This window comes from Hippocampus comes, unplaced genomic scaffold, assembly GCF_001891065.2.
Source record: "Hippocampus comes isolate QL1 unplaced genomic scaffold, H_comes_QL1_v1.1 scaffold285, whole genome shotgun sequence".
NCBI classification, from domain to species: domain Eukaryota; kingdom Metazoa; phylum Chordata; class Actinopteri; order Syngnathiformes; family Syngnathidae; genus Hippocampus; species Hippocampus comes.
Genome location: NW_017805073.1, coordinates 33,328 through 58,638, shown reverse-complemented (window position 1 = coordinate 58,638; position 25,311 = coordinate 33,328). Strand labels below are relative to the sequence as shown.

Below are 25,311 nucleotides of genomic sequence, written 5' to 3'. Positions count from 1 at the left end.
TCACCCCGCTGCTGTCTGCTAAATCTCTTTCACAGCCGATGGACGATTACAGACACACAAATTCTGGGAACGCGCTGAGTGGAGACGCACACAAGGACGCAGGCGCTAATAAAACCACGGGGAGATCAAGTATACAGAGGCGCAGGATATGACTCACTTGACCTTGCCGCTGTCTCCGTTTCAACCGTGAGGACGGAGGACAGGAGGTGAGATCGGCGGCTTGAGAATGGAAGGAAAGATGCTGTGTCGTACTCGCTCGTCTACCTCAGCGGGATGATGGCAGATGGCAGGTGGCTAAGAGACTTGGACTGCGCGTTCAAGCAGATTTAGAGAGCGGGAGCTGATGGAAAGAGTTAAAATGAGGTTGGAAGAGGAGAAGAAGACCGCGGGCAGAAGAAGACGTGGGTGAGCTACATCGGAGCAGCCGGAGGAAGACGACGCGGTGAAGACATGGAAATGCGAGGGACGACGAAAAGAAGGCGGGTCATTAAAATCCCGCAAGTCTGGCTGCCGGCCGGAGCCGCCTGCTGCTTATCGCCGCTTATTTACTTTCTGTCCCACAGAAACCTCCGGCAACAAAAAAACAACCATCTCTCCCGCTCTGGCCCTCCTCGCCCTCTCCCGCCATCATCAGCCACTGTCTCTCCGCATTTCGTTACTCCGGCCCTCTGTGACCGATGTGCCCGCAAACATCACAAATGCACGAAACGCCCAAAGTTTAAAAGCAAGCAGATGCAAACTCACAGAGAAATCTTCCAAAGCTCTTCTTGGCATGCCCTCCCTTGCTTCGCCGCCTCATTTGCGCTGAACATTGTCTGCGGGCCACGTCAGACTGTAAAGATTGTTTTTCTGTGACGAAGCCTTATTCACATCCACACGCGGCACAAAGAAGTGCGCATCCACATTTGAAATTCATTCCTTTTTTTTTCTGGATTTATCTCATTTCTTTTTTGAATTGTTTCGTTTTTCTTTTTAATCGGTGAGCCTGCCCATTTAGTAAAAATCTCCTCATATTGCAGCCAATTGAGTTTTGATAGAGCTTATGAACAAGGCCGAAGTATAAGTGGAAGGTAATTGGCGAATTCGCATCGCCTTCTGTGGCGCAATTGCTCCTCGACTTCAGTCGTGCCTTCTAATGGACTGTGGGGGGAACTATTCGGTGGGTGGGCTCTTGCTAGTTGCTCCTGTGCTAATTGACGTTCCTTTCAAATAATAAAAATCTGTCGAGGTTGAAAAAAAACTCCATCGCACTCATTTTTGTGCTCCCAGTGCAGAAATTAGTATCCAGCCTTTGCGCACATAGACGGACACAGAGATGGTGTGTGCATCTCTTCGATCCGCTTCACGTTGATCGATTGAGATCATGACACATCAGTATCATCCTTGTTCAGGAGATTCCCCTCGGAGGTGCGTCCCATTTAGGCAGCTGTGAGCTACGTAAGCCGACCGTTTATGCCCCTGCAGAGCCCCGCCATCTACCCGAGGGACAAGCAAGCTTGTGCTCGTGTCAGTTTGCGGTGATGATTTCCATATGCTCACATTTAAAACGGCTGTCTTATCCTCGGTCACACGCCGGCGGCGAGCCCAGGATCATCCGTGTTTGTTTTCTCACCAGGAGAGATTGTGTTCACATCCGCAGAGGAAGAAAGTGATGAGGGGAAAGAAGAGAGCGAACGACGTCTTGGTCAGAAGTTGAAAATGGGAGGCTCGCCGCATTTGAGTGACATCGGGGAGAGACATAAGACACGAAGAGGAAAGACGGCATCGGGAGAACAAAGTCAAAAGGGAGATTAAGAAGAAGCTTGGTTCTCTCAACTCTTGGAGTGATGCTGGTTGGCAGAAATGTCCAAAGCGCTTGTCATCAGACAAATGCGACGTACGATTTTGATTTAGACGGTACGGTAGGACGAAACAAAAAAAGACCAAGGACGGCGGGACAGGAAGTAAAGCTGTGCCTGGTCAGCACGAGGAGCCACATGCTCTCCTTGTGTTCAAATGATCATCGACTCTTGCACATCATCGATTACAGTACAGACAGCGAGACTGGAGAACCACCTCAGAACGTCCAACCGAGCCCGGCAAGTCGTGTGCATCGATTGTATGTGAGCCAAACGCAAACGCGCACACATGGGCGCCCACACTGTAAACTGAGCATGTTTGCCTCCGGGTCAGCTTCTTTGGGGAGGCGTGCATCACGTTTCATTACTCCGGCAAGTAGGTTAGCTAATTAATTTCTCCTAATTATAAGAGGCATTAAAAATGGAAATTACACAGTATGTTCAAACTAGATGATTCTGAATGCCAATTGTTAGGAGGGGGGGAAAAATGACATTACTCTTAATCACAGCATATCAAAGCAATCAATCCCCAGACATCCACATTTCAGAAACACCAAGACTACCTTCGGCCTTCCCGACCGATGGTCAGATGCATTCCTTTATAGGGTTTGCGTCTTTAGATTTACTGAACGATTCTCGAACCCTTTTATTGTTTTCTGTCATCATTATCCTCATGCGGATCCCCGGATCAGTTTGTTTGCATCGCTCTTGATCATCAGACAAAGTGTGTCTGTGTTGATTTTTTTTTTTTAATGCCATCGTGTTCATCACAGATGATGCTTGAATTCATGAACAAATCATGTAGTTCTCGAAGCTGTAGCCTTTTTTTTTCTACTTTGGTCAAGGTTCATCTTTGGCTCATCAGACCACAAAACATTCTCCAATACAATCATTTGGGATGCTCGTCTCGATACTTCTTGGTACGTTTCTGTTTTCCTGGCTAATACATGTCAACTATTTGCATCCTCTGATGTACCCTGTGCTCTTTTCTCATGAAGTCTTTAGCAAACAGTAGATTGTGATCCTTGCCAAAGGCCGTCTTTGCTTTTTTGGTGAGTGACAGTTCGGGTGATTGCCTGAAAATCGCTTCCGTCTGCGCTTATTCTGTCAGTGTTTCAAAGTTTTCGTGGGTCGCCAGTCCGCCAACGAAACAGGAGACCGTCAGTGACGGACCTTCCGCCGTAATAAACGCTGATCAATCCATTTTTTCCATCCCACTTGTTTTACATTAAGTTCGGGCGTAATTGTAGCCTTACACAGTTGATGTCAAGCGAGTGGCGGGTTACGCCGCGGTCTGTTGGCCGGTCAGTCACAGAGTGGCTCGATTCGCCTGATGTGAGGCAGATGCGCTAATGCATTTCATAATGGCCACTATTATGAATGTTAATCCTTTCTCTCCACACCCACTCAAATGAATTGTAAAAAGGACCATGAAATTAGTGCATAATAGAAAGAAGAAAAAAAACGTGTGCGTGTGTGTTTGCATATTTATGCGTGCGCGTGTCCGTTTTTGGATGAATACATTTATATTGTGTGGGTTCTAAACATCAATAATTTATTTTCCATTCGCTGTTCTTTAAAAGCTCCAAATAATATTTCTCCTCATTGAAGATGCTGGATTTTATGCATCTTTTTTAAATGAACAATTGAATACATTTTAAGTAATGATGGTTTTGTAATGTAATAAATTGTTTCTTTTTTTTTTTTTTTTCATACCAACTTTTATGCCACTGTATTTTCTCACCAAAATGGATGCCTTTTCTTGGATAAATTTCCCCTTACCTTCCCTGTATACTTGTTCTAAAAGTAAAACCCTAAGAAACCCGTTGTTGACATAACACTTGAGCCGCGGTCCCGCCTGTATTGATGTGGTGACCACCCGCTCTCATTGGCTCATCAGGTAAGTAACCCCAAAACATGTCTACCTCCTCCCCCCTCACATCTTTGTCATCTCCTCACTTCCTCGACGGAATTTCTGGTGGCAGGTGCTAGCATGTAAAGAGAGGAGCGAGGCCTTAGGAACGTGCAATGAGATGAGCCCATAATCAATGCAGTCTGCTCGAAGTAACCCCGCGGTGTATATTCATGTTTCAGTCCGTCGTCAGCAAAACGGGAGTGATGGACTGAGAAGGTACATCTGTAATGACCTGGTTTGGGGCGGAAAAACACCCGCTTTGTCCGCCTCTGTGAATAACACCTATTTGATAGGGCGGCCTTCGTTCGCAAATTTATATGCAGTGGAGGGTCCGCATTAATAAAAAGCGTCTAAATCCAGAGGTTCGAAAAAGTACTGATCAGGCCCGCATGGCACATCATTTTAACAATGACATGGACCCGCCCATGTGTTCTTTTACAACAACCTGTCATGAATTCTACTTAATATAGTTGTGAAGCAAGACAGTATATTTTTTCATATTCATTAAATCATTAAACTCGCTCATGGGGAAATTTAACTCACATTTAACTCTGCTTTCTGTTTGTGGTGCCCACCACCCACACAAACAACCATTCACCAGTAGGCCTACTCATTGCGGCTCCAATAAAATGATCATCTTGCTGACAATATCAGGACAAACCTGAAGAATGACCAAGGCCTAAAATGTGGAATTGACGGCCAAGGTGAGAGAAAATGTGGTTGGAGGCAGAGGAATCTAAAAATGTGAAGCGGCGGAACGTGTCAGTGCATAAAAATATTAATGGACGCGAGGCAAATAATTGATGCGGGGAGCAAAACATGGTGCACTTGAGCTTGTGGGTGATAAGTGTTTCCTTTTAGGACGAATGAGGGCTGAAGCTTTTTAGTGTGCGAGGAGGTTTGTTCGAGCTTGCCCCCTATCACCGACACATTAGGAAAAAAACGAGATGGGCGGGCATCGCTGGGCGGGTGATGGAGCGTGTCAGGAAGAGATGGGGGAGGCAGATTGGCATGATGGTGTGCCCGATGAAAAAAGGAGGGCGAGAGTGATGAGTGTATACTCACAGAGCAAGTGACACCTCTCCTCCCCAGACTGATTTTCAAGTTCTTCCCATTAATAGGACTCACGTAAAGAGAACTTTTTTTCCATCTGCGCCACAACACACACGCACGCCCACTGTCTCTTTGTCTTTGCCTCTCTCACCAAACATTTTGTTGGTGCGTTTCCCAACACGTTTGTTTTATTTATTTATTTATTTAACCACCCCCTCTGCGGGTATCCCAGCAATTACTTTGCTTTCTCGTTTCCAATGTAACATTTTTCTTTTTCTTGCTGAAACTGCCGACTTCCTCTGAAGCACTTTGCTGAGGTTTACAGCCCACGGAGAAGGGGATGTGGTGGAATAGAAAATGAGGGATCAGAAATAAAGAGAAGAGGAAGTGGGATATCAATATTCCCAGTGAAGCCTGAACCCTCACAATGATTTTTTTTTTCTACCAGAAACTGACAGCAAATATTCCGCGAAGCCTGAGATCCTATTTATCCGCTCCCCGCTTCTTTTTCTGTGCCACTCATCAATGAATGATACATGCTTACAGAAATACTTTAAGAACAAGCATAGTGACAGAAGATCTAAAGCCACGTGCAATGAAAAGGAGCCCTCGGAGCAGCTCATAAACACAGCCGCGCTCGCGAATATTTTGTACACTCAAAAATGATCCTGTATGTGTGTCTGTTGGTCCACTTTGTAACAAGCTGCCCTGCCGAGATGATCATAGCTTTCGAGATCTTGCTTTACATATAAGGCCCCTAATCACATGGCCACCGCAGGCAAATAGGCCCCAAAACAAGTCTGGTAACAAGCAAGCAGGATGTGAGTGGGTTTCGTTCCAAAACGCAATCTCGACGACCTGTTTTTGCTATGACACGAAAGACTTTCAATTCAATCATAGTGAGGCTCCAAGCAGGTGTCTGCTTGGAGTTGGCATAGTGATGTACTGTCTGTATAAACAGTCAACCGATGATAAAATCACATTTCAAAGTATCGTGCGCGATGATGATGTTTAACTCTTCTTTTGCTTCTTTTAATGTTCTTTGACAGCAGCTCCTCACCTCTTATTTTCTCTCACACTGGCACTGGTCAACACATTTTCATAGATGCAAGTTGACTTTTCAAAAGTATATGTATTTTTTTTGCACTGATTTCGAATCTGCCAGTATTTTTTTGTCTTGCATACTCATTTTTTTAATAATAATAATAATAACAATAATTTAGTGTGTATTCTAATGATATATTGAGTAATATTTATGAATTAGGGTTAGGTTCAGTTTTGGGTGGATTTATTTATTTTTTTTCTGAAACAACATTAGCTGTAAATTACATTTCAGGGCAAAATTTGTATTGCGCAGGCTTTTGTGGTCAAGCCTCAAAACAACAACAACAAAAAAGAAAACATACTCAAAAACCTGATGTGCCAGAAGTAAAGACGTTGTTTAAATCAACGTCAAAAGCAACCTCTGATTAAAATTCCCTTTCGACCGCTGCAATTCTTATTTTCCATCTTTCTGCTTTTGATATGCAAACAGACTCTTGCAGTATTTGGAGGCCGAAAATAGCGTGTAAAGGGGGAAAAAAAAACCAACCTAATTTGCATAGCGCTGCTCTTAAAAGTGTTACAGAGTCCACACTGCAATATGTCCATCCAAAGCGAAAGTGGTTCTACTCTGCGATGCCTAACATGTCATCCAGCCACTGTAACCGTACTCGTTCTCTCTCCAGGCCGTAGACTATGAAAGCCGCAGTTCCTACTCTTTCTCTGTGGAGGTTCTGAATCCCACCGTGGACCCTCGCTTCTTGCGTCGAGGATCGATTAAAGACCGCGCTTCCATCAGAGTAGCGGTGCTGGATGCAGACGAACCTCCGAGGTTCTCCAGGGCACGATACCACATGGACGTTTCCGAAAACTGCCCCCCAGCCTGCACCGTGGGCCGAGTCAGTGCTGTGGACCCAGATACCGGTCTGACGAATAACATCAGGTATAACTGACACAAGCTCAAAATAAAAGGAAAAGTATCTCCATCTCTTTATTGACAATGCTTTTGTTTGACACACGCAAGGCAATGCTTAAATAGAGCTTTGTTCAGACTTTTTCATGGGCTTTATTTGACAGTTCAAAGTCCTATCGTTCCATCAAACTCCTCATTTAAATATTTTCTCACACTATAGCGGCACTACTGTACTTTTTTAGGTCTCAGAGGAAGAATTTATTCACAGATCCATTTGTAAATCGGGGATATTCAGCTCCTCGGATAGAAGCTTAGCAACGTTTACCGCTAAACAAATTATTTAAGCTAACCGAAAGCCCACTCGCCGTTCCCCAGAGCCAGAAAGCAACCACGGAAGCTTGCACGGATACTCAGCTTCTTTTGTTGCAAAAGGTTATTCCGATGGTTTTGAGGACGCTAAGGCGGTAATTTGTCGGCAACAAAACTGAATGATGTCCCAATTATCATCGGCAAAAGTGCTAATAGCGATTGTGTGGGAGGAATGATAGTTGATGTTTCAAAAGAGATATTCAAATGATCTGTAGCACTTCAAAAGACTCGCTATCATCTTTGAGAATCTCCCTGTATTAATGCTTTGGCCATTTGAACGCAGACTTTCTCTTATCGCTCCCTCGCACATTGGCGGCCTGTTTTCTTCTGCCGCACGCGCGCTGCTTTTTTCTCTTCCCTTCAGCGTAACTATTTTATTGTACTTTACCTCTCTATGCCCACCCCCCCTCCTCTTTTTTTGGTACCTTACTTTACAGCGTAACTATTTTATTGTACTTTACCTCTCTATGTCCACCCCCACCCCCCTCTTTTTTTGGTACCTCACTTTCCCTCTCCTCTCTCTCTGACTATTTTTCTCACTTGCCTTTCTCCAGGTTCTCCATTGATCCTCAGTCAGACCCAGAGGCTCTTTTTCGCATCACCCCAGACTCTGGCCTCATCACGACAGCCATGGAATTAGACCGGGAACGTGAGCACTGGCACAACATTACTGTCATTGCCACCCAGAGAGGTTAGAAGTCATTCTTTACATGTCACTTCACAGGGATACATCATGTGTTCCCTCGTTTTACCACCATGGACCCTTTTACCCGTTCATCAGTGTGTTTAGTTTTTGGTCATAATTACATGGTGACCAAAAGGCACAGTCTCCCTTGTGGCTTTTTACTAAGCCGCTTAGAATTTGCAAACCAGTCGGAAGACTTGGGTTCATATTTTGTTCCATCAGTATACTGTGCATTTGGAGTTACGATGAGCCAGGATTCAAGCTGAAAAGGGAAAAGCAAAGCAATGGAAGGAAAGAAAGAGTAGAGCTTATTCAAATCACAGGGCAGTATAGCGTCACCTCCTAAATGAACTGTATCCACTTGCCCTTCACGAAGAATGGCAACATTGACAAACAACCATCTAAAAGAAGCAGAAACTCTCGAGCATGCAGACGTTTTTGAGCATCGCTTGTTAATTGTGCGTCTTGCCAACCATCATCCCTCTTGCATAAGGTTTGCAGAACTCAACATTTACATTCATGCAAAATACCTCATTTCCACAACAATTTCCCTCGATGATGTTCCAATACCGTCTCGCCATGGATAAAGTCCATGGTTTGCCTCGAAAGGTACTCCGGACTTGTTGTGGGAGCGGTGTTGTGTTGACAGAGTAGCCCAGCGAGTGTCTGTCTGCGGTAATGAGCCCCATCTAATAAACAAACTGCCAGAGACGTTGTTGACGTTGTGCGCAGCAGGTCTCATGATGGCCACGGGCGCACCGTTCACTCCTATGGCATGACGGTACAATAAAAGCTGTTTTCGGGAATGGGAAGCAGTCGTACTGTGCGTGCGTGTGCGTGTGTGTGTGCACGCGTGCCCGAATTGTGTCACAACCACAGCCTAAAATGAGGCAGTGTGATGTCTAGCTCAGAATGGGACCCCACATATTTTAAGCGTGGCCGTGAGAGCCCATTCAAGCGTGTCAATCCAAGTGAATGAGCGACGGAAGTCCGCTAATCCATTTGAACGACATCTCTTGCGTAACTCCATGCAGATTGATTGTTCTCCCCATTCTCACTCTCACACAGACACATAGGCGCTCTTCGGGCTGTTGTACCTCAGAACGGAGCAATTTTATGTGTGTCTGGCGCAGTGGAAACATCGGTTATTTTCCAGCTGAGGAGGTGAGAGCTGCAGCAGCAGCCAAATCAGACTTTATATTCAGCAAACTCACTAATGGGATCTGAGTGCGAAGGTTTGGATTAACACCAAAATGCTGGAGTTTACCCACAAGTACAATTGAGCCGATTTAATGGAGCGCGCATTGCACCTTTGTGTGCATTCACGGGCATGTTTACTGCATCGGGGAATTTTCTTCATGGAATTTTATATTTGGAGCCGTTTGTGTGGACTTTGTGTTGTAAACAATCTGTCTCTTAATTGCTTTTTCAGACAACCCCAGCCAGGTGTCTCGGGTTCTGGTTGCTATCGAGACGTTAGACCTGAATGACAATGCTCCCGAGCTGGACAGGCAATACACCACGGCCATGTGCGACTCATCCACCACTGGAAAGGTAAATATCATTTCCGCAGGAGATCGCATATGTTTCAAATGTACGGTGCATTTGGACGAAAGCTTTGGAACGGTGGATCTGTGCACGAAAATGTAATGACCTTTCAGATCTGGCATTTCATGCGGAAACAGAATTCTCTCATCGTTTTGCGGATTCACAATCTTCACAAACATTCACAAACATAATTACGAGTACAATCCTATTCAACTATTGATCTACAGAATAGAATTTGTCTTTATTGATAGAGGCTACGAATACTTGTGGGCATGTCTATTTTGTCCATTCTTTACCAGGATAGGAATAAATTGGAGCTTAACTGTATGTTGTAATAACCTACATGTGAGACGTGTATTTTCTCTCTAGAGTATCATTGCCTGATTTAAATTCCTGAAGTTGACATCCCAAAAGAAAAAAACAAATGCCGAAAGACTGATGATTCGAGTTAGAAATGTGAATATCATCTCATGGACAGAGCCCGAGCAACAGCGTTCTGAATGAGCTGCAGCTGTTTGATGCTCTTTTGAGGGAGTCCAGTCAGAAGACCGTCACAAGAATCAATTGGACAAGAGATAAAAGCATGGCTAAGTTTCTCCCAGCCTGCATCCAACCAACGCTTTATTCTGGATATGTTGTTGATGATTGCTTTGATGTGATTGCTCGCAGTCAGGTCAGAGTCTCTCACCAGCAGAAGATTTCTGACTTGGTCTTTCTTTTCTAAAGACAGTGACTTCAGGTGTTTTCTGACAGCAATCCTCTTTTCTTTAATGCTGAAAATAATGACCTCAGTTTTGTTCAGGATCAGCTCAAGGACATTTTGGCGCATCCAGTTGTTAATCTTCTTGAGACAGTAGCACAATACGTTAACTGAACTCATGTCATTCTGGGGCATTGATAAATATACTGTATATGTCTGTCATCTGCATGACTGTGATTGCCAACATTAGCGTTCTGAGCATTTGCCCCAAAGGTCACATGGACTGGCTGAACAGAAGGGGTCCAAGGATTGACCCTTGAGGGATCCAATATTGTCAAAATGAATTGCAGTTGAAGTTGCTCTCAAACGTTCTTTCTGATGCCCTATTTTTATGATTTCATTCTATATTTCTCAGATGGGTTCACGTCCCAGCAAATCCATTGACAGCATCTCTTTGTTCCTAAATTTCCCACTGGACACCACCTTTATTTTGGCTTTGTCACTGAATTCTGTGGCAATGCTGTGGATTCGTTTTTTTCAATTTGGCTTGTGACACCGTGTTTGTTTATGCAGTTACATGGCTGAGCTGTAGCGAGACCACATGAAAAAAAAAGCGTATGATATCCTCAAAAGGGTTGGGGCGTGTCCGCATGTCTGTGTGTGACAAGTCATTAGTCACGACACAATCCAATATTCACACACATCAGCAACTGATACCAGAATGCGAGCAAGATTACTCAAAAGGCCCCTGGTATACTCTCGAGCTCGCAAGGCATGCAAACCTCTTCAGCTTCAGATAATCTCTCAAAAAGGATGTCTTGCATCATAATGACTGTCGTTTTTCATTCAAAAGGAATGACCCATCAGTTTCGGCCGACCCTTTTCGAATCATGTTGTGCCCGCTGCCAAGACAGACTCGTGCAAATGCTCTTCCCAAACGGAAAGCCATATAGCGGCGCATACGTGCGAGGCATTTCATGTCAGCCAGTTATTTATTTGGTGTGTATTACACTTGGTTAACACGCGGCGCTATGCTAATTGCTTGGCTTGTTTTGATTTGTGCTGACGCCGGCTAATGGCTTATTGCTCGCTAAAAGCACCGCGTGCGTGTGCGTTTCTCTCATTACTTTCGTTCTCATCTTGCAACTTTTCCATCCCCCTTCATTCGCGTGCACTCACACGCACATGCATTGATGCTCTCCCCTCTATCTCTGGCTTTCAGGTGGTGCAGGTGTTGCGGGCGATTGATAGAGATGAAGGAGGGAATGACAGCACGGTGTATTTCAGCATCCCTCCGGAGTCCAGGGCTGCCCTCAACTTCAGTGTCAGGGACAGTGGTGGTAAGCATTCAATCATCCCCCCCGACTCCGGTTTGGCTTAATCCGAACATGTTGTTTTCTACATTTCAAAGCTCATAATCACACATTTTTCTCTCCGCCTGATGTCGTCTTCCTTTCTTGCCTCCTCTCTTTCACACCTACAGTCCCTTTTCTTTTATGGTTGAATTCGTTTCTCCAACACCCCCCACATGTGACTATTCTTCCTACTCTCGTCCTCAGGATCCGTCCTTTGTTTCTGGAGGCCCATTGATTTTCTTGTTATACTCTTCCCTGACGTCTACGCATGCTGTCGAACATAATGCAGAAGTTAAGCTCACTTAAGTGCTACTGCAAGTTAAGAAAAATCCAAGCAGTGCCATTCATCACCTCCGGTTACTAGATGTTCTTTCGCCTCTCACAAATCCAGTTTTATTAAGGCTTTTGACACATCTTAACCAGGGGTGCCAATGATTACGGAGGGCACCATACATTCTGTTCTGATCTCTCCCTGTTGACACTCTTTCATTTATTCTCCATCTTTGTCTCACACTGCGCTATTATTACGGTTGACGCGTTATTTGCTGTATTCCAGTCAGCACTTGGTTTTCGATTTGGGGTTGTTTTGACCATCGTGACGCTTAGCATTTTTCATGGAATGTCACAAAATGCATCAGGCTGTATAGAGCCCCACCACTTCTCAAATGGTGCTTCTGATGGTGCAAACGCTCAATAATGATGATCAAATTCCATGACTGAAACTCCAGATTGCTGACTTTGTTGTAATGGTTTGGGCAGTGCATACCAGGAGTGAGTACTTCCTTTGCTGTACCAGAAATATGATGTGAAATAAAAAGCAGTGTATCGTACACTACAAAAAAATTGCTGTCACTCTGTCACGTGTCTGTGGAATTTGAAGCCTGAGAGTTGCTGTTGCTGAGCAGAAACAACATAAATCCAAAGGAGAGCGCCGCAGGAGGATGATAGAGCTGTGTAATGTTTGAGCACATAGACGGCAGCAATTCCCAGATGCTGTCCAGAATAGCCCCCATAGGGGCTGTGACTAGCATGGCTAAGATCATGGATCAAAATTATCACATGAAGCACCTTGCGCCTTTCCCTCGTTGCCAAATTATGTTGTTGGATTTTTTTTTTTTTCCAACTTTGAGTTTCTCGCAGAAAAAAGACCAAGACAGTGCAGCTTATGCAAACTCAAACTACACATGTTGATTTTTGGATCAGCTTGTGCTGCAACTACACATAGAAAAGTGAGAAAAATGAGCAAAAGACTGTCAGGGGAAACGACGACGATATTTCCTTCCCTGACACACAATAACATTGCTGTCACCGCTCTTGTCCGTGGAGCTCCCACAGATCCGTTACTGTGTTAGATTTTCGATTGGATTGCGAAGCAGGCACCGCAATAGATCTTCATTATAACGAAACCGGAAGAATGTTCAGAAGAAATGAATCGGGGGGAGAAAATGATGTTATTCGGACAACATTTGAAAGATTGTCACCTGCATGATCTCTCGGCAGGTCCCACGGCAAGCTTGGTCTTGCTGTCCCAGCTGCAGCCGCTGTCCCGTTCTCCGTCTTCCAGCTTAACGTTTTATGTGCCACTGGTTCTAAGAGACGGGACATCGGGTCTCACCAGCACCGGCACCGTCACGGTGTCCGTCTGCCCCTGCCTGAGAGGAGGGGCAAAGACCGGGGAGAGAGAGACGGGCAAACAGGCCGAGGGCGAATGGGAGCGCGAAAGAGAAGCCGTTTGTCTCCCCCAGCACTCCACGTTGCCCTCGCCTGGCCTCAGCACCGCTGCTCTGCTGGCCATATTGGCATGTGTTGCGACGCTCCTGGGTAAGTTCTGTGAATATAGCAGAAGTCAGTCACGAGCTAATGGGACTGTCATTTAAAACAACAATGTGCATTTTGTTTTTGCTTATTTCATTCTAACAACAACACCACAGCATATAAATTATACGTTAGTGATACAATTGCAGTAGAATGACCGCAAAACTGTTTTACACAAATCTACATATGAAAAGACAAGTAAACAGACTTTAGCTACATTTATCCTTCACCACATGCCGGCGTGCTTAATCTTCAACTGAGAGTATGAAAGCAGTTGCGTAAATATTTCATAGTCACAGCCGCTTGAAAGGAAGGGTGATTTATTTATTCCTTTATTTATTTGTTGCTAATCGCCCCTAAAATCACTATTATGCTTGAGTTTCTTGGCTGGCGTCGTGGGTAGCCACACAATGAAATGTCACTTCCACCTGAGCAGGAATTCACAAACGCTCAATTGAATCACGTCCGGGTGGTGAGGAAGTGTTGGGTGGTGGCCAGCGTCGTTGTCATTTCCATTCACTCCGTTGAATCCCCGCTCGTGCCTTGCTGAGAGGGACATTATCATTCTGGATGAGAGCTGTTCAATCACAAAGGGAGGCACGTTTGCGTGAAGGTGATGCGGTGAGGCTTTTTGGCGGACTAAAAGAGTATAAACAAGTCGAGTATAGGAAAAAACATTTTCACATTCAACTAAACCCACAGTTTCATCGCATACTGTGCAATGACAAAAAAAAAAAAAGATTGGACCCCTCCAATTATGCGCAGCGACAAAATGCCGAGGTTTCTTTAGAAAGCGCAATTACGATCGTCTCTGTTTTGTGACTCTCGATCACAAACGTGCATGTGACACCAACGTCGATGGGTGACGGATCACAAATGTTTGTTGTTGGCACGATTCATATCCACACCAAATACTTTGACTGCTATGTCGGCTAACTTAGTGGTCGGTGCCTCTCATACTCACAGTAGCTCTCCAGCAATATATACTGGACTAACAGTCATAAAAAGCTATTAAAATATCTGTGCATCCAAGGAGCTGTAGGTTTTTTGTTTTTTTTCCCCCGCAGCCAAATGTTAGGCTGTGTTTTGGAACGACGGCGACATGGGACAATCCAGCAAAGCTTCTGTTTGCCTGGCTGGAGCTCAAAGTCAATTACAGAGCGGTGGCTTGCAGCCCGCTGATATGATGCACCTGCCCTCTAACCCGAGGCCTCCTCTGAATTTGTTTTGTCTCACCTCTTTGTCTAACCTTAATGTTTCTCCATCTCCCACCCTCCCTTTACCCTCTCGGTCTTCTTTTTATTTCCCCTGTGCCCTCCCCTGACCCCTTTTCATCATTCTTTGTTCGCTTTCATCCCTCAATTTCCTTTGCACCTGCTGCCGTCGCTCCATAGCAGTGAGCGCCCTGTCATTGTCACTGAGGCGTCAGAAGCGCGACTCGCTGTCACCGCTGGAGGACGATGACGTCCGCGAGAACATCATCACGTATGACGACGAGGGCGGCGGCGAGGCCGACACGGCCGCCTTTGATATCGCTGCGCTTCAGAGCGCCCCCCACAGCTCCCGCTCACGCGGCTATCGCACGCTGGACAGCAGGAACGTGTAAGTTGCTCTTGTTCATGTTGTCGTGACTCACTTGGGGTTCTTCGAATGATTTACATTCAGAAATTAGGTCCCCGGACAGTGGACATTGATGCAAACCAGTGTGGTGAATCTGTTGTGTATGGCATTTTTTATTGTTTTTGAACTTGCGGTAATTTCTGAGCGTCTTTCACATGAATTTTCTTGGTCTTGGCCAGCCTTTTTTACATCGAGGGATTTTTTTTGGTCTTAATTGTGGTAAAATGAGCATCGTGTTATATTTCAATCAACAGCATGTTAGTGTTTCAATTTTAAGAGTAAATTGTCATAACTAAGTTTAAAATAATGACACACTATTGAAGGTGAGTTCTTTCCCAATTTTGTGGCGGCCCCTGGAGGCCACTTTTGTCTATTTTGCCCTAATCGGCAAGTCCTGGCAAAGTTTATGCCCCCGGTGATATAAGCCAATGTACACAAAAAGGTACAATAATGTATTCATTGGCATGCAGATGTGGCGACCGCGGGCCTCTGAGTCAGTTGGGGAACTCGGATTGAGAAAAGGATCTACCCCTACTCCCAATGACGACCGGTTTGTGCTCAGGAAATAAGTTTGTCCGCAAAGCACCTCCGCACCCATACCCGTTGACGCCAAGCAGTATTTCTCCCCATGCGTCACCAAACATTCGCACACAAGCGTGCGGTGACACATTTAATTGCAACAGCCCTCATACCTAGGCGCTTTTCACACACTAAAAGGACGCCTGAAAAGGGACAATTTACTGCTTCAGAGTGGAAGCTTTAATCCCAGCCTGCACAATAAGTGATCCACTTTTGGAAGCGTTCAAGCCGTAACTCCGAGGTCATGATCGGGCACCGTCAAACCGCCGTTGCGGAGTGCTCTCAAGCCGAGCATCCTAACGAGCCGCAATGTTGTTTTCGTTTTGTTAACGCTTGTTTATGCTGTGCTACATCCATGACTTGTTTGAGCCACTTTGATGTTGCTTGAAACATTTTATTGCCTTTGGTCTAATAATTAGCTCCAGTAAATTCATGCAAGTCCTGTGAAGAGGCCAGAAAAACGAAGGAAGCCTGCCTTTAGTTAATCAAACTCATTATTTATTCTTTTGCAATTGAGGGAGGTAGACAGAAGAACATGAGATGCCCTCTCACGAATCATGCAATTCCCCGCAATGGATGATGCTCTTGGAAAGTTGTAAAACATTTTTTTTTTCCCAATTAGTTTGTCTGAGTTCCACCATGTGCTCTAGTAGTGGCCATTCACGGCCTCGTAGACAATCGGAAAATTGTCGGGGTCCAATACCGATTCACATAACACAACTGAAACCTCATGTGTTTCAGTGCTGTAATTAAAGAAAAAAAAACAGGGTTAGCGAATGCTTTTTAATGTATGGCACGAAAGCGCATTTGTGTTAAATGGATAGTTCTTGAAATTCTGTCTGAGTGTGATTTGTGATTGGATGAGTGAATCGGGGAGTGAGGCGTGTCTTGTGTTTGCGGATGAGGGATGAAGTGTGTGTGAGGATATTGATTGGGGCGCCATTATGTCCTCGTAGGTCCAGGGCTGTTAACTCTTTATTTTCACAATGAAAAGGTTTTGACAGACAGGCTTCTGTCTATGACAAGGGGGGAGTTTGCCGGATTCGCTAATTGAGCCACTTTGACGTTGTTTGATGTTGTGGCTTGAGGACTTGTCAGCTAGCGCTCTGGGTTAGCGGGTGCTTTTTTTCAAAGATGGCCACGTAGCACTTGTGCTGTTCGATTTGAGTTGACCTGTTACTTTCGGCATGGCATCCATGTTGTGAAAAGCCAAAACAAGTGATGAGCGAGTTATCAAGCTCTTATCATCATTGTGGAGAGGTAAAGTCGATGTGTCAGCTCGTCGGTTCGACCCCTATGCTGTCGTATTTCTGTGTGTGTGTGCATACAAATGTATTTCTGCGCTACAACGAAAAAAAAACAGCAATTATTATCTATATCTGTCAACATTGTTACAAATTATCACGCATGTCGGATTGAAGTTAAATAAACATTCGAGTTTTTGTTTTCCCTGGAATGTTTTTGCATGAATATAAAACTCAAGACAGGTTTGGTATTTTGTTTTTGAGCCAAGCCTAATTAAATGGAAATGACTTGAGGAGGAATAAAAACAATGTGGACATTTGAAGAAAACAATTGCAGGCCTACCGTTAAACAATTAGTGTGACTCAGAGAGCGAGCGGGTTTGCTCCAATCAAGGCATATTCCAAAGGTTTCTGTCAGGCAAATGCATCCTTTTAAGACAGCAGCTGTTCAAAAGCCACCGATAAGCACCAAGCAGTGATTTGAAGCTGCTGGTGTCTCTGGAGTGCCAATAACTTTGCGATGCAGATTCGGAGTCCTTCAAAAGTTTGCAGTCAGGTTCAATCTGTCTTTTGGACATCCTGAACCGATCACACAAAGTGCAGTCAGCTAGGTACAGTTTTGTTTAATGGATGCCACGTTCCAATGTCAGCACAGATGATATTGATGATATTTTATGTTAGAATAATAGCATGTGAGATGATAGGCTCCTGTATATCTCCAATAATCAGCAGTGGGTGACTATTCTCAAATGAGCTACAAGCTACCCATGAAATTATACGGAGTTGAAATCGCTTTTGGGGGTTTGTTTGTATCTAATTTTTGTTTCGCAATGTCATTTCAGAAACCTCTCAATCTAGCTCCAAGCATATCTGTATAACATCCCCCCCAAATATATATTGCAATTTATTTGGTTAAACTCTATTCAAGTAATCCGCTTCCAAATATGATGAAACAATTATTTAGTCCGGGGCACTCCATTTAAACTGGATTTGATTCTAAGTCCCCCCCACCCCCACACACACACACCCCAAAAAAAGGTCACATCTGAATGTGGTTTTGTGTCTTCCAGACGCTACACCCAACGCGGACAAGAGAAAACCCGCACCTGCAGCTGGGCTCAGAATCCAGTTGTTGATCACAACTACTCAGGCCCGGGAGGACCCTTTTATGGTCGCCTCTGTTACAGCAGCCACACACTACCCGTGCTACGCCGCACACCGGGTGAAACATTGGAACCAGGTCTGGCAGAGCTTGGATACCGCTTTCCCGGAGGCCAACCAGACCACTCGTTGGTCATCCAAAACCAGGGGGCCATGGTTGGACCCATGGAGTCGGGGGCCGTGTACATAACCCCCACAGATCTCAGTGCGGGGAGCCGAACGGGAAGCCATGCGGGCAGCCGCGACGGGGCTGCGACCCAGAGTGGCGTGAGCACATCGGATGAAGGAACGCCACGGACTAGTGACAGCCAGGAGAAACGAAGAGGGATGGGAACCTCCAGCAACTGTACTGAGGAGAGCAGCGAAGAAAAACTCAACCACGGTCATGATATGGACTGGGTAAGCATTGCAGCCGTCCTTTTATTAAGCTTAAGCGCACTCTGAATTTGTCGAGCTCTACGTATCGTCTTCCATGCCTCATATGTTGCTCGATGGAGACAATTTGATAGCAACCGCATGGAGTATTGAATTTCAATTTAATAATGGTCTACAATGACTTGCGTTACTATTTTAGGTGTGAATCAAATACACAAACGACGTGATAATGAAGTAATTAGGGAAATATGAAATAATTATTAGGTTGGGGTTGAGCTCATTGTTATTTCGTTGGTCCCAGCCTTGTAATATGTTTCATCTTTTGCAATATGTCCACGAGGTTCAAGACAAAGCTGAGGGGTGGTGATGAGTCAGACACGTCAGCACATTTATTTCCTGCCATTTATTATCTCGTGTTGTGTTTTATTTATTCGGCCAAAGCAGATGCGCTAGTCCTCAGCTTCATTTAATTGTCAAACACTTTATCTCTGAATCACTCCATCTCGCTCTCGTGGTGCAGTGTGAGTTCTTTCTAGTATGCAATGAATCTGTCCATGGCTTCTTCCCACTCTTGACTTCCTTTTCTGTTTGGCATCCGACTTTCCTTTTGTCTCACTTGTTATTGCCATCGCTCTTGTTCTCCCATATTGACCATCCTCCACCCTATTTGGACCAAATCATCCTCCTTCCTCACAGTACTTCACCCTACCCAAACCCTGGACTGAAACCACTCGTGCTCACCTACATCCCATCCAGGTGCAGTCGGAGACACTGCCAAGGGAGCATAACCTTGTCCTGACACGATCCGGCTCCATGATTGGCCAAGGTCACGGCGTAGGAGGCTGGGTGTGCGATTCTGCCACCCTCCCGATGGCGGGGCGGAAGGCCTCCCGTGCTGGTCTCTCTCCAAAAGGTGCCGAGTCTGAACGCAGCGGAGGAGGCGGAAGCGGAAGTGGGGCAACCTCTACTGATGGACAACAAAAAGCTAGCAATGTTCGCAACTACGCCACCGTTTTGCAGGGGGAGGTACGCAGGCAGAAGGAGCCCCACGGCAGTCTGGAGAGGGGAGGACTCGAGCTGGGGAGCAACTTTGTGGTGGCGAGGCCAGAAAGAGAAGGTGGCGGCATACCACTGACTGGTAGTCCAACTGTCTACCCGGAGTCACCCGGCTTGATTGGAGACTGGCGTGACCGGGTGGCTTTGGGTGGCTATGTGTTGGCGAGAATGGATATGACCCCCCAGCTATTGCCCTTCCCCGGTCAGCCTCGGGGAGCTTACGGGGGAGTGCTGGGCGTTGGCCCCGGTTGGGTTCCTGGTATTGAAGCGGCCAGAGCAGCACCGGGGACCGGGGCTCCCCCTCTGGCTCTGAGGGTGGGCGAATTCCTACGTCTACGTCTTGCCCAGGTCACATTTGACCCCTCGCAACCACCGTATGACTCGGTGCAGATCTACGGTCTGGAGGGTACCGGGTCCCGCGCCGGATCGCTGAGCTCACTTGAGAGTGAAGGAGAGAAGGATGCAGACAAGGAGGACTGGGGTGCCGGATTGGAAGAGTGGGGGCCCCGCTTCCACAAGTTAGCTCAGCTCTTCCGAGACCGAGAGAAAGAGAAAGAAGAAAAGGAACAAGTTGAAGATGGTGCCAAAGAGGAGAAAGAGAAGCCCGATAAAAGAGGGGGGCAAAGGAAGGAGAGAGGGGTCGATGTGAAGGGAAAGACTGAGGAAGGATAAAAGAAGAAAAATAGGGGTAAAGGGGCGAAAGAGGAAGGGAGGGGAGAGAATGATGAAAAGACTACCAGAACCAGACTAATGTGACGAGAAGTTAAAGGGGAGAAAGATGAAGAGGCAAAGTAATAAAAAGAGACAGAGAGAAACGAGCCCAGGGAGGGTGAAGAACGCGAAGGGAAGGGGAGGCAGTGATTGATGTAATTTAAAGCAATAAGTGTTGAAGCACTGATATGGTCAAGCACAGATACCGAGACAATGCACAGGATGCTTCTGCTGGCGGCGACAGCTATTTGTTCAAACTTTGGACAAAGGAAAAAAAACAACCCAAATAAACAGTGCACGATTGAATCCGCGCAGTGGCAAACCGCGGCGAAAACAGGTTGTCCTTTTAACTCTGTGTTTAGAAGGTCGGGGAGAAAGTAGGAAGAAGCTTGCGATTGTCTTTTCTGAGCGGACGTATGTGTGTGTATGTTAAACAAAGACAAAGGGATCAATGCAGAGCGAAATGTTCATTCTCGAAAATAACTGCAAGATCACTAAAGAAAAGAAAAATATACAGTGATACCTTGACTTTAGAGTTCAGTTTGTTCCCGGACCTCTTCGCTCAAATCACTCCTATGTCAAATCAGCGTTCCCCATCAAAAGGAACGGAAATGCCAATAATCTGTTCCGGCAGCCCAAAAACAGCCACCAAAACTTGTAACAGGTTTTTCCGAGACCAGGATTCACTGACTTCTCGTAAGACTCGTAAGTTCAGGTATCACTGTATGCTATTTTGCAGATACATTGCCGTGAATAGAATATGAACTGCTTTTCTTGAAGATTTTTGGTTGGTTTGCAGACCTGGCTGTTGACTATTAGCCGTGTACTCTCACACATCCATGCATCAGTAAATACAGTTTCCAATCATTTCAGTGTTGTGTAAAATATGAAAAAAAATGAATGCAGTTTTAGCCCTCAAAATAAGACACTGGTTAAAACTTAACATTCCTCCCCACGAGCCTTTTGCGACGGGTGGTTCAAATGTCAGACGACTTAGTCCGTGTCCCTATGAGGTGCGAACTGTACATTGCAAGCAAACTGCCCAAATGTTTTATAAAGGCTGCGCATACCTCATTCAGTGCAATGTATCTGTTCTATATTTTATTTTTCTCTGGGATTTATTCCTGGGCTACGATGAGATATGATATCCTGAACAGCAAAGACATGAAAATAGGATTGAATATATATTTAAATATAAAGTGATAATATATAGACAGAGGCGGTTGAGGAATGAGACCACCACCGTCAAAAAATAACAATGAAAAAAAAATATGGAAAAAAACTTTTTATTCAATTTCCAATGGCAGAATGATAAATTTTTCAGCTTGCCGCTTCATTCTAAATGGAAACGACGACTCAAATAGAGAAAAAGACTCCTTTCAGTCCTCAAGGAAAACAGACATTGTGAAGATTTGAATGATTTCATGATGCGAGCCCCACCCCAGCCCCACGCTCCCTCTCGTTGCCCATCTTTTAGTGGTTCGGTGTTGCTATGTTTACAAAGACGCGCACGTAGGCACACATGGAACTCATTGACACTCTTCGGCTTTGATTGTACCGCAGTCATTTCTAAAAGCAAACGCATCGACTGTATGGAGCAACGACGAGTCGGTGACTGATCTCGTAAATGTTTTCTAGAAGAACTATTTTTTATGTGGAAACAAACAGCCCTGTTGTGTCACCTGATGCGTCTTGAGGACACTGACTGCATGACTTTTGGGAAAAGGGTTGAAGACAAAAACGCTTCGTCCAGATCCCACTTGAGAATTCAGACCGCCCAAATGAATATCCTCCTCGTCCTTTCAACAACACCGTGACGACTCTTTTGCTTTTCTTGTAAAAGGTCGGGATGCAAATGATTTTTCAAGCCTGAACTGCACTTTCATACTGTGTCATAGATGGTGATTTATGTTCAAGATTGTAGTTGTCTTTATAAGATGTGGATTAAGGAAATGCTACAAGCGTTTGACGGTGTGTCAAAACAAATTAAATGTAAAATAGCGCTGGATACTATTGCAGAGAGAGCGAGAGAATAATTAATGAATTTTGTTTATCTTAAGCAGAAGCAGAACTTACTGTACATGTCCAAATGGATCACTGTTTAGGACGGTCTGTATGTACTGTAGATTAGAAACATCAACAACAAAAAAAAAAACAAAACGAAATTGGATTTGACGGCCGCGTGGAGTGGTACTGTAGATTAGAAACATCAACAACAAAAAAAAAACGAAATTGGATTTGACGGCCGCGTGGAGTGAGCAGACGCCGGATTGTGTTTCGTGACAACTTCCAGCCGCTCGCTGGGACTCGTGGCCTCGGAGTAAAGTTTATTGTGCAAAATATTAGTCAATGGATGCTTCAGCACGGTCTGGTCCCACCGAGAAACCTTCTTTGATGAAAAGGCAGTCAAGTGGATAGAAAGTCTATTAAAATGCTAAAATAAAAATCCAGTTGAAATAGTTTTCCCCAAACTGTCGACTAACACCCCGATATGGAATTAAGAATTGGTTTCAAGGGCATAGTCGTCAGCGTTGCATTGCCTGAGAGGTATGGAAATTGTTCATACAGCCGAACCTCTTTTCAAGGTACCCACGTTTTCACCGCTGTAACGTTCACATTTCAAAGTCCCGATTTCCCGTCATTCCTTTTCCATTTGCCGATTTTGCCGACAACAAACACCTTGACAACCTAAACTTCAATAATCACAAAATAGTGAAAAGGCTTTCGCGACGACAAAACGTGGGAAGCTAACGACCGCCGCGACCTTGCTTAGGAACAAATGTACAGCGCGAGATTCCCCTCCGTTGCTTAGCAACGCGACTGATCGACTAGTTACGTCGTCGTCCATCCGGCAGCGCACACGCTCTGAAAACACGTCAGGTAAACGGAAGCAAATCTCGCCGTCTGTGAAGGCTGACATTGTCTCTCACTTTCGAAAGGGGGTCTCCCACAAGCTGAGCCGAGACTGCGAATTGGCAAAGTTGACGATTTCGACAATCATCCGTAATGGCAACAAAAATCACAGTAGACTTCGAGGCCGACAGATTGAAAGATGATCCTATACCTATTTATACACATTTATGATTTTCCTCGGTGTAAAGGTTCAAAAAATATTTTTTTTGGACAGTTTTCCTATCAGGTTGGAAATGTATTAGTCCACAGATGTTTAGCAAAAGGAAGCTTTGTTGTGCCATTAAAAAACAAACAAACGAAAAAAAAACATTCCTCCTTGCCTTGTTGTAAAGCATCCTTGACCAACTGCCTTTTTTACTGGAGTCCACTGTGTTGGACCAACACCGCTCTCGCGCTGGTCCGACGACATGATGAATTCAACCTCATATACTGTAGACCTGTTTTTCTGAGCCACAGAATCAAACGATGGACGAACTGGATGAAGTGAACCAAGATACAAATACAGTTGGAAAGCAGCGGGGGTGCACAACGTCATTGGATATTTATGTTGGACTATATTTTGGAGTTTCTGCACTTCAAAATCCCATAAATCCTTTTACAGGTTCAAAACATTTATCTCCAAATCAATACTTTTTTTTTCCAACACGTGTTGGTCTCGATTTGAAACGGACACACACAAATACAGGAACGGAGGGGCACCAAATCACAAGGGAATCGGCTCAACTGAAGTGCACCGTGAAAGGACTTGTTGTTTTACACACGAGTCGCACATGCAAAATTGGCTCCAGGTCTTTCGTATCGCTTATTGGTCTAATTCAAAGCCCGGAAGTGTTTGATTGGTTCAAATCAAAGCGATGCGTCTCTGGAGTTATGCAGCACGGCAACAAACAAAACCACTTGACAGAAGTGATTATTCAACCTCGTGAGCGAGATGAATTGATTCCATCAAAGGTGTGATGTGATTAACCGACTAAGTTGCATCGATTTGGATAAAAGTACGCACGCGCTGCAGCTCCCCACAGCTCTTACTGCTCTACAGAGTAGCGGATTAGATTTGTTTAGAACAGGAAATCTAAAATCAGGATCCCTGCATCTCTATTTGAAAGTTGCTCTGTGAATATTTGAATGGATGCCATCAAAGGCTTTTTCATCCAACTTCACCTTAAAGATCCAATTGGTTTTGCACCCCCGCCTGGCGTCATGGCTCCCACGTGATGTTTATACCGTTTTACAGTTGCGTGCTGTACATGTACGTGCTTCTTTCCGTTGTACTTTTTCTTTTTGTAAATTTGAATTAAAAAAAAAAAAAGGTACTATTTCAAAAAGATGAATCAGGCCCACCTTGTGCTTCTTCCGCTGTCTCACAAATTTCCGGATAATCACGAGTTCTGCTGCTTAAATTTGCTCTGCGAGTGAGTGCGCGTGTGGTACGGAGAGATAAATAGAGAGCGAACAACTGAGAGCACTGTGGAGCACATGCAAATGTGGGCTCACAAGTCTTGTGAGTCTGCGGGTGTGTCTTGTCAAATTGGCCCCTTGAAATGTCTGAACCATAAACTGCATGAATGTGTGCGTCTGCGACTGCTTGTGTGTCTTCCGCAGGATGAAGGAGAAGCATCGGTGCTCTGATTCAGGGGGATGTGAGAACTGTGATGGAGGGCCTGAGTTCCACGCAACATTGAAGCTTGCGGATGAAAGTTGACGTTGGGTTGTTTTGTTCAATGGCAAAAAAAAAAAAGCAAGAGTTTAACTTATTTTTTTTTTTAATCCAAAAGCAGCAGCAATTATATCGAAGACATGTCGGATGGAACTGTGATACGAGGTCCTGAATGGAACTCTTGTCGGGCTCATTCTGCAGCGTTGGTCACAAATGATGGCTTGAGGGGTTGCGTGCCATTGCCGTGTGACTGAATGGCTGGTTAAAAAGATTTATTCAAATAATCGCACGTGAAAGGGGAGGTGGGGGGGATTATTTCTGCACGATGGTTTCGAAAATGATCGCGTTAGCCAGGTCTCCGCTTGATCACAACGATAATACCCGCCTCAAGTCAGAAACAAGAGGCGGATGCGGGAGCATATTAGCAGTTAATCTGCAACAATATTGCATCAAGCCGTATTTGCGATTAGTTTTGAAATGATCCTCCGGTGTGCTTCATTGTTATACGGTGACAGCGAGCGACAGACACACAGAGAAACCTAAATATGAGATTCATGAGTCGAAAAAAGATGGAAAGTCATTTGGAGGCAAAACGGAGCTTTGACTTCTCTGACCGGCTGTCTGTTACGCACGCGCGCGTGCGCATGCACACTGCAATCAAACTGATAAAACATATTCACCTGGAACCAAACAACATTCTTATCGATTTACAACTCCCATAGGTGTGTTTATTATCAGGCTCCCTCAAGCATCAACATCGCAA

The 25,311-nt window shown here is 45.0% G+C and overlaps 1 protein-coding gene across 5 annotated transcripts in view; it reads left to right on the top strand.

Annotated features, from left to right (window-relative positions):
• The window catches only part of cdh24b (cadherin 24, type 2b), a 120,925-nt gene extending 96,296 nt beyond the window's left edge, over positions 1-24,629 (top strand). For 2 of the 5 annotated variants that reach the window (XM_019864831.1, XM_019864830.1), the window contains exons 8-15: positions 6,534-6,790; positions 7,684-7,820; positions 9,247-9,368; positions 11,285-11,402; positions 12,918-13,238; positions 14,627-14,834; positions 17,746-18,235; positions 18,908-20,850. In XM_019864831.1, coding sequence (XP_019720390.1) covers positions 6,534-6,790; positions 7,684-7,820; positions 9,247-9,368; positions 11,285-11,402; positions 12,918-13,238; positions 14,627-14,834; positions 17,746-18,235; positions 18,908-19,939 — 2,685 coding nt within the window. In that variant the 3' untranslated portion in view covers positions 19,940-20,850. Of the gene's footprint in view, positions 1-6,533; positions 6,791-7,683; positions 7,821-9,246; positions 9,369-11,284; positions 11,403-12,917; positions 13,239-14,626; positions 14,835-17,745; positions 18,236-18,907; positions 20,851-24,493 lie in introns of those variants that run through there. The other 3 variants (XM_019864835.1, XM_019864832.1, XM_019864834.1) reach the window with 3 other exon arrangements.
• Positions 24,630-25,311: the final 682 nt, after the last annotated feature.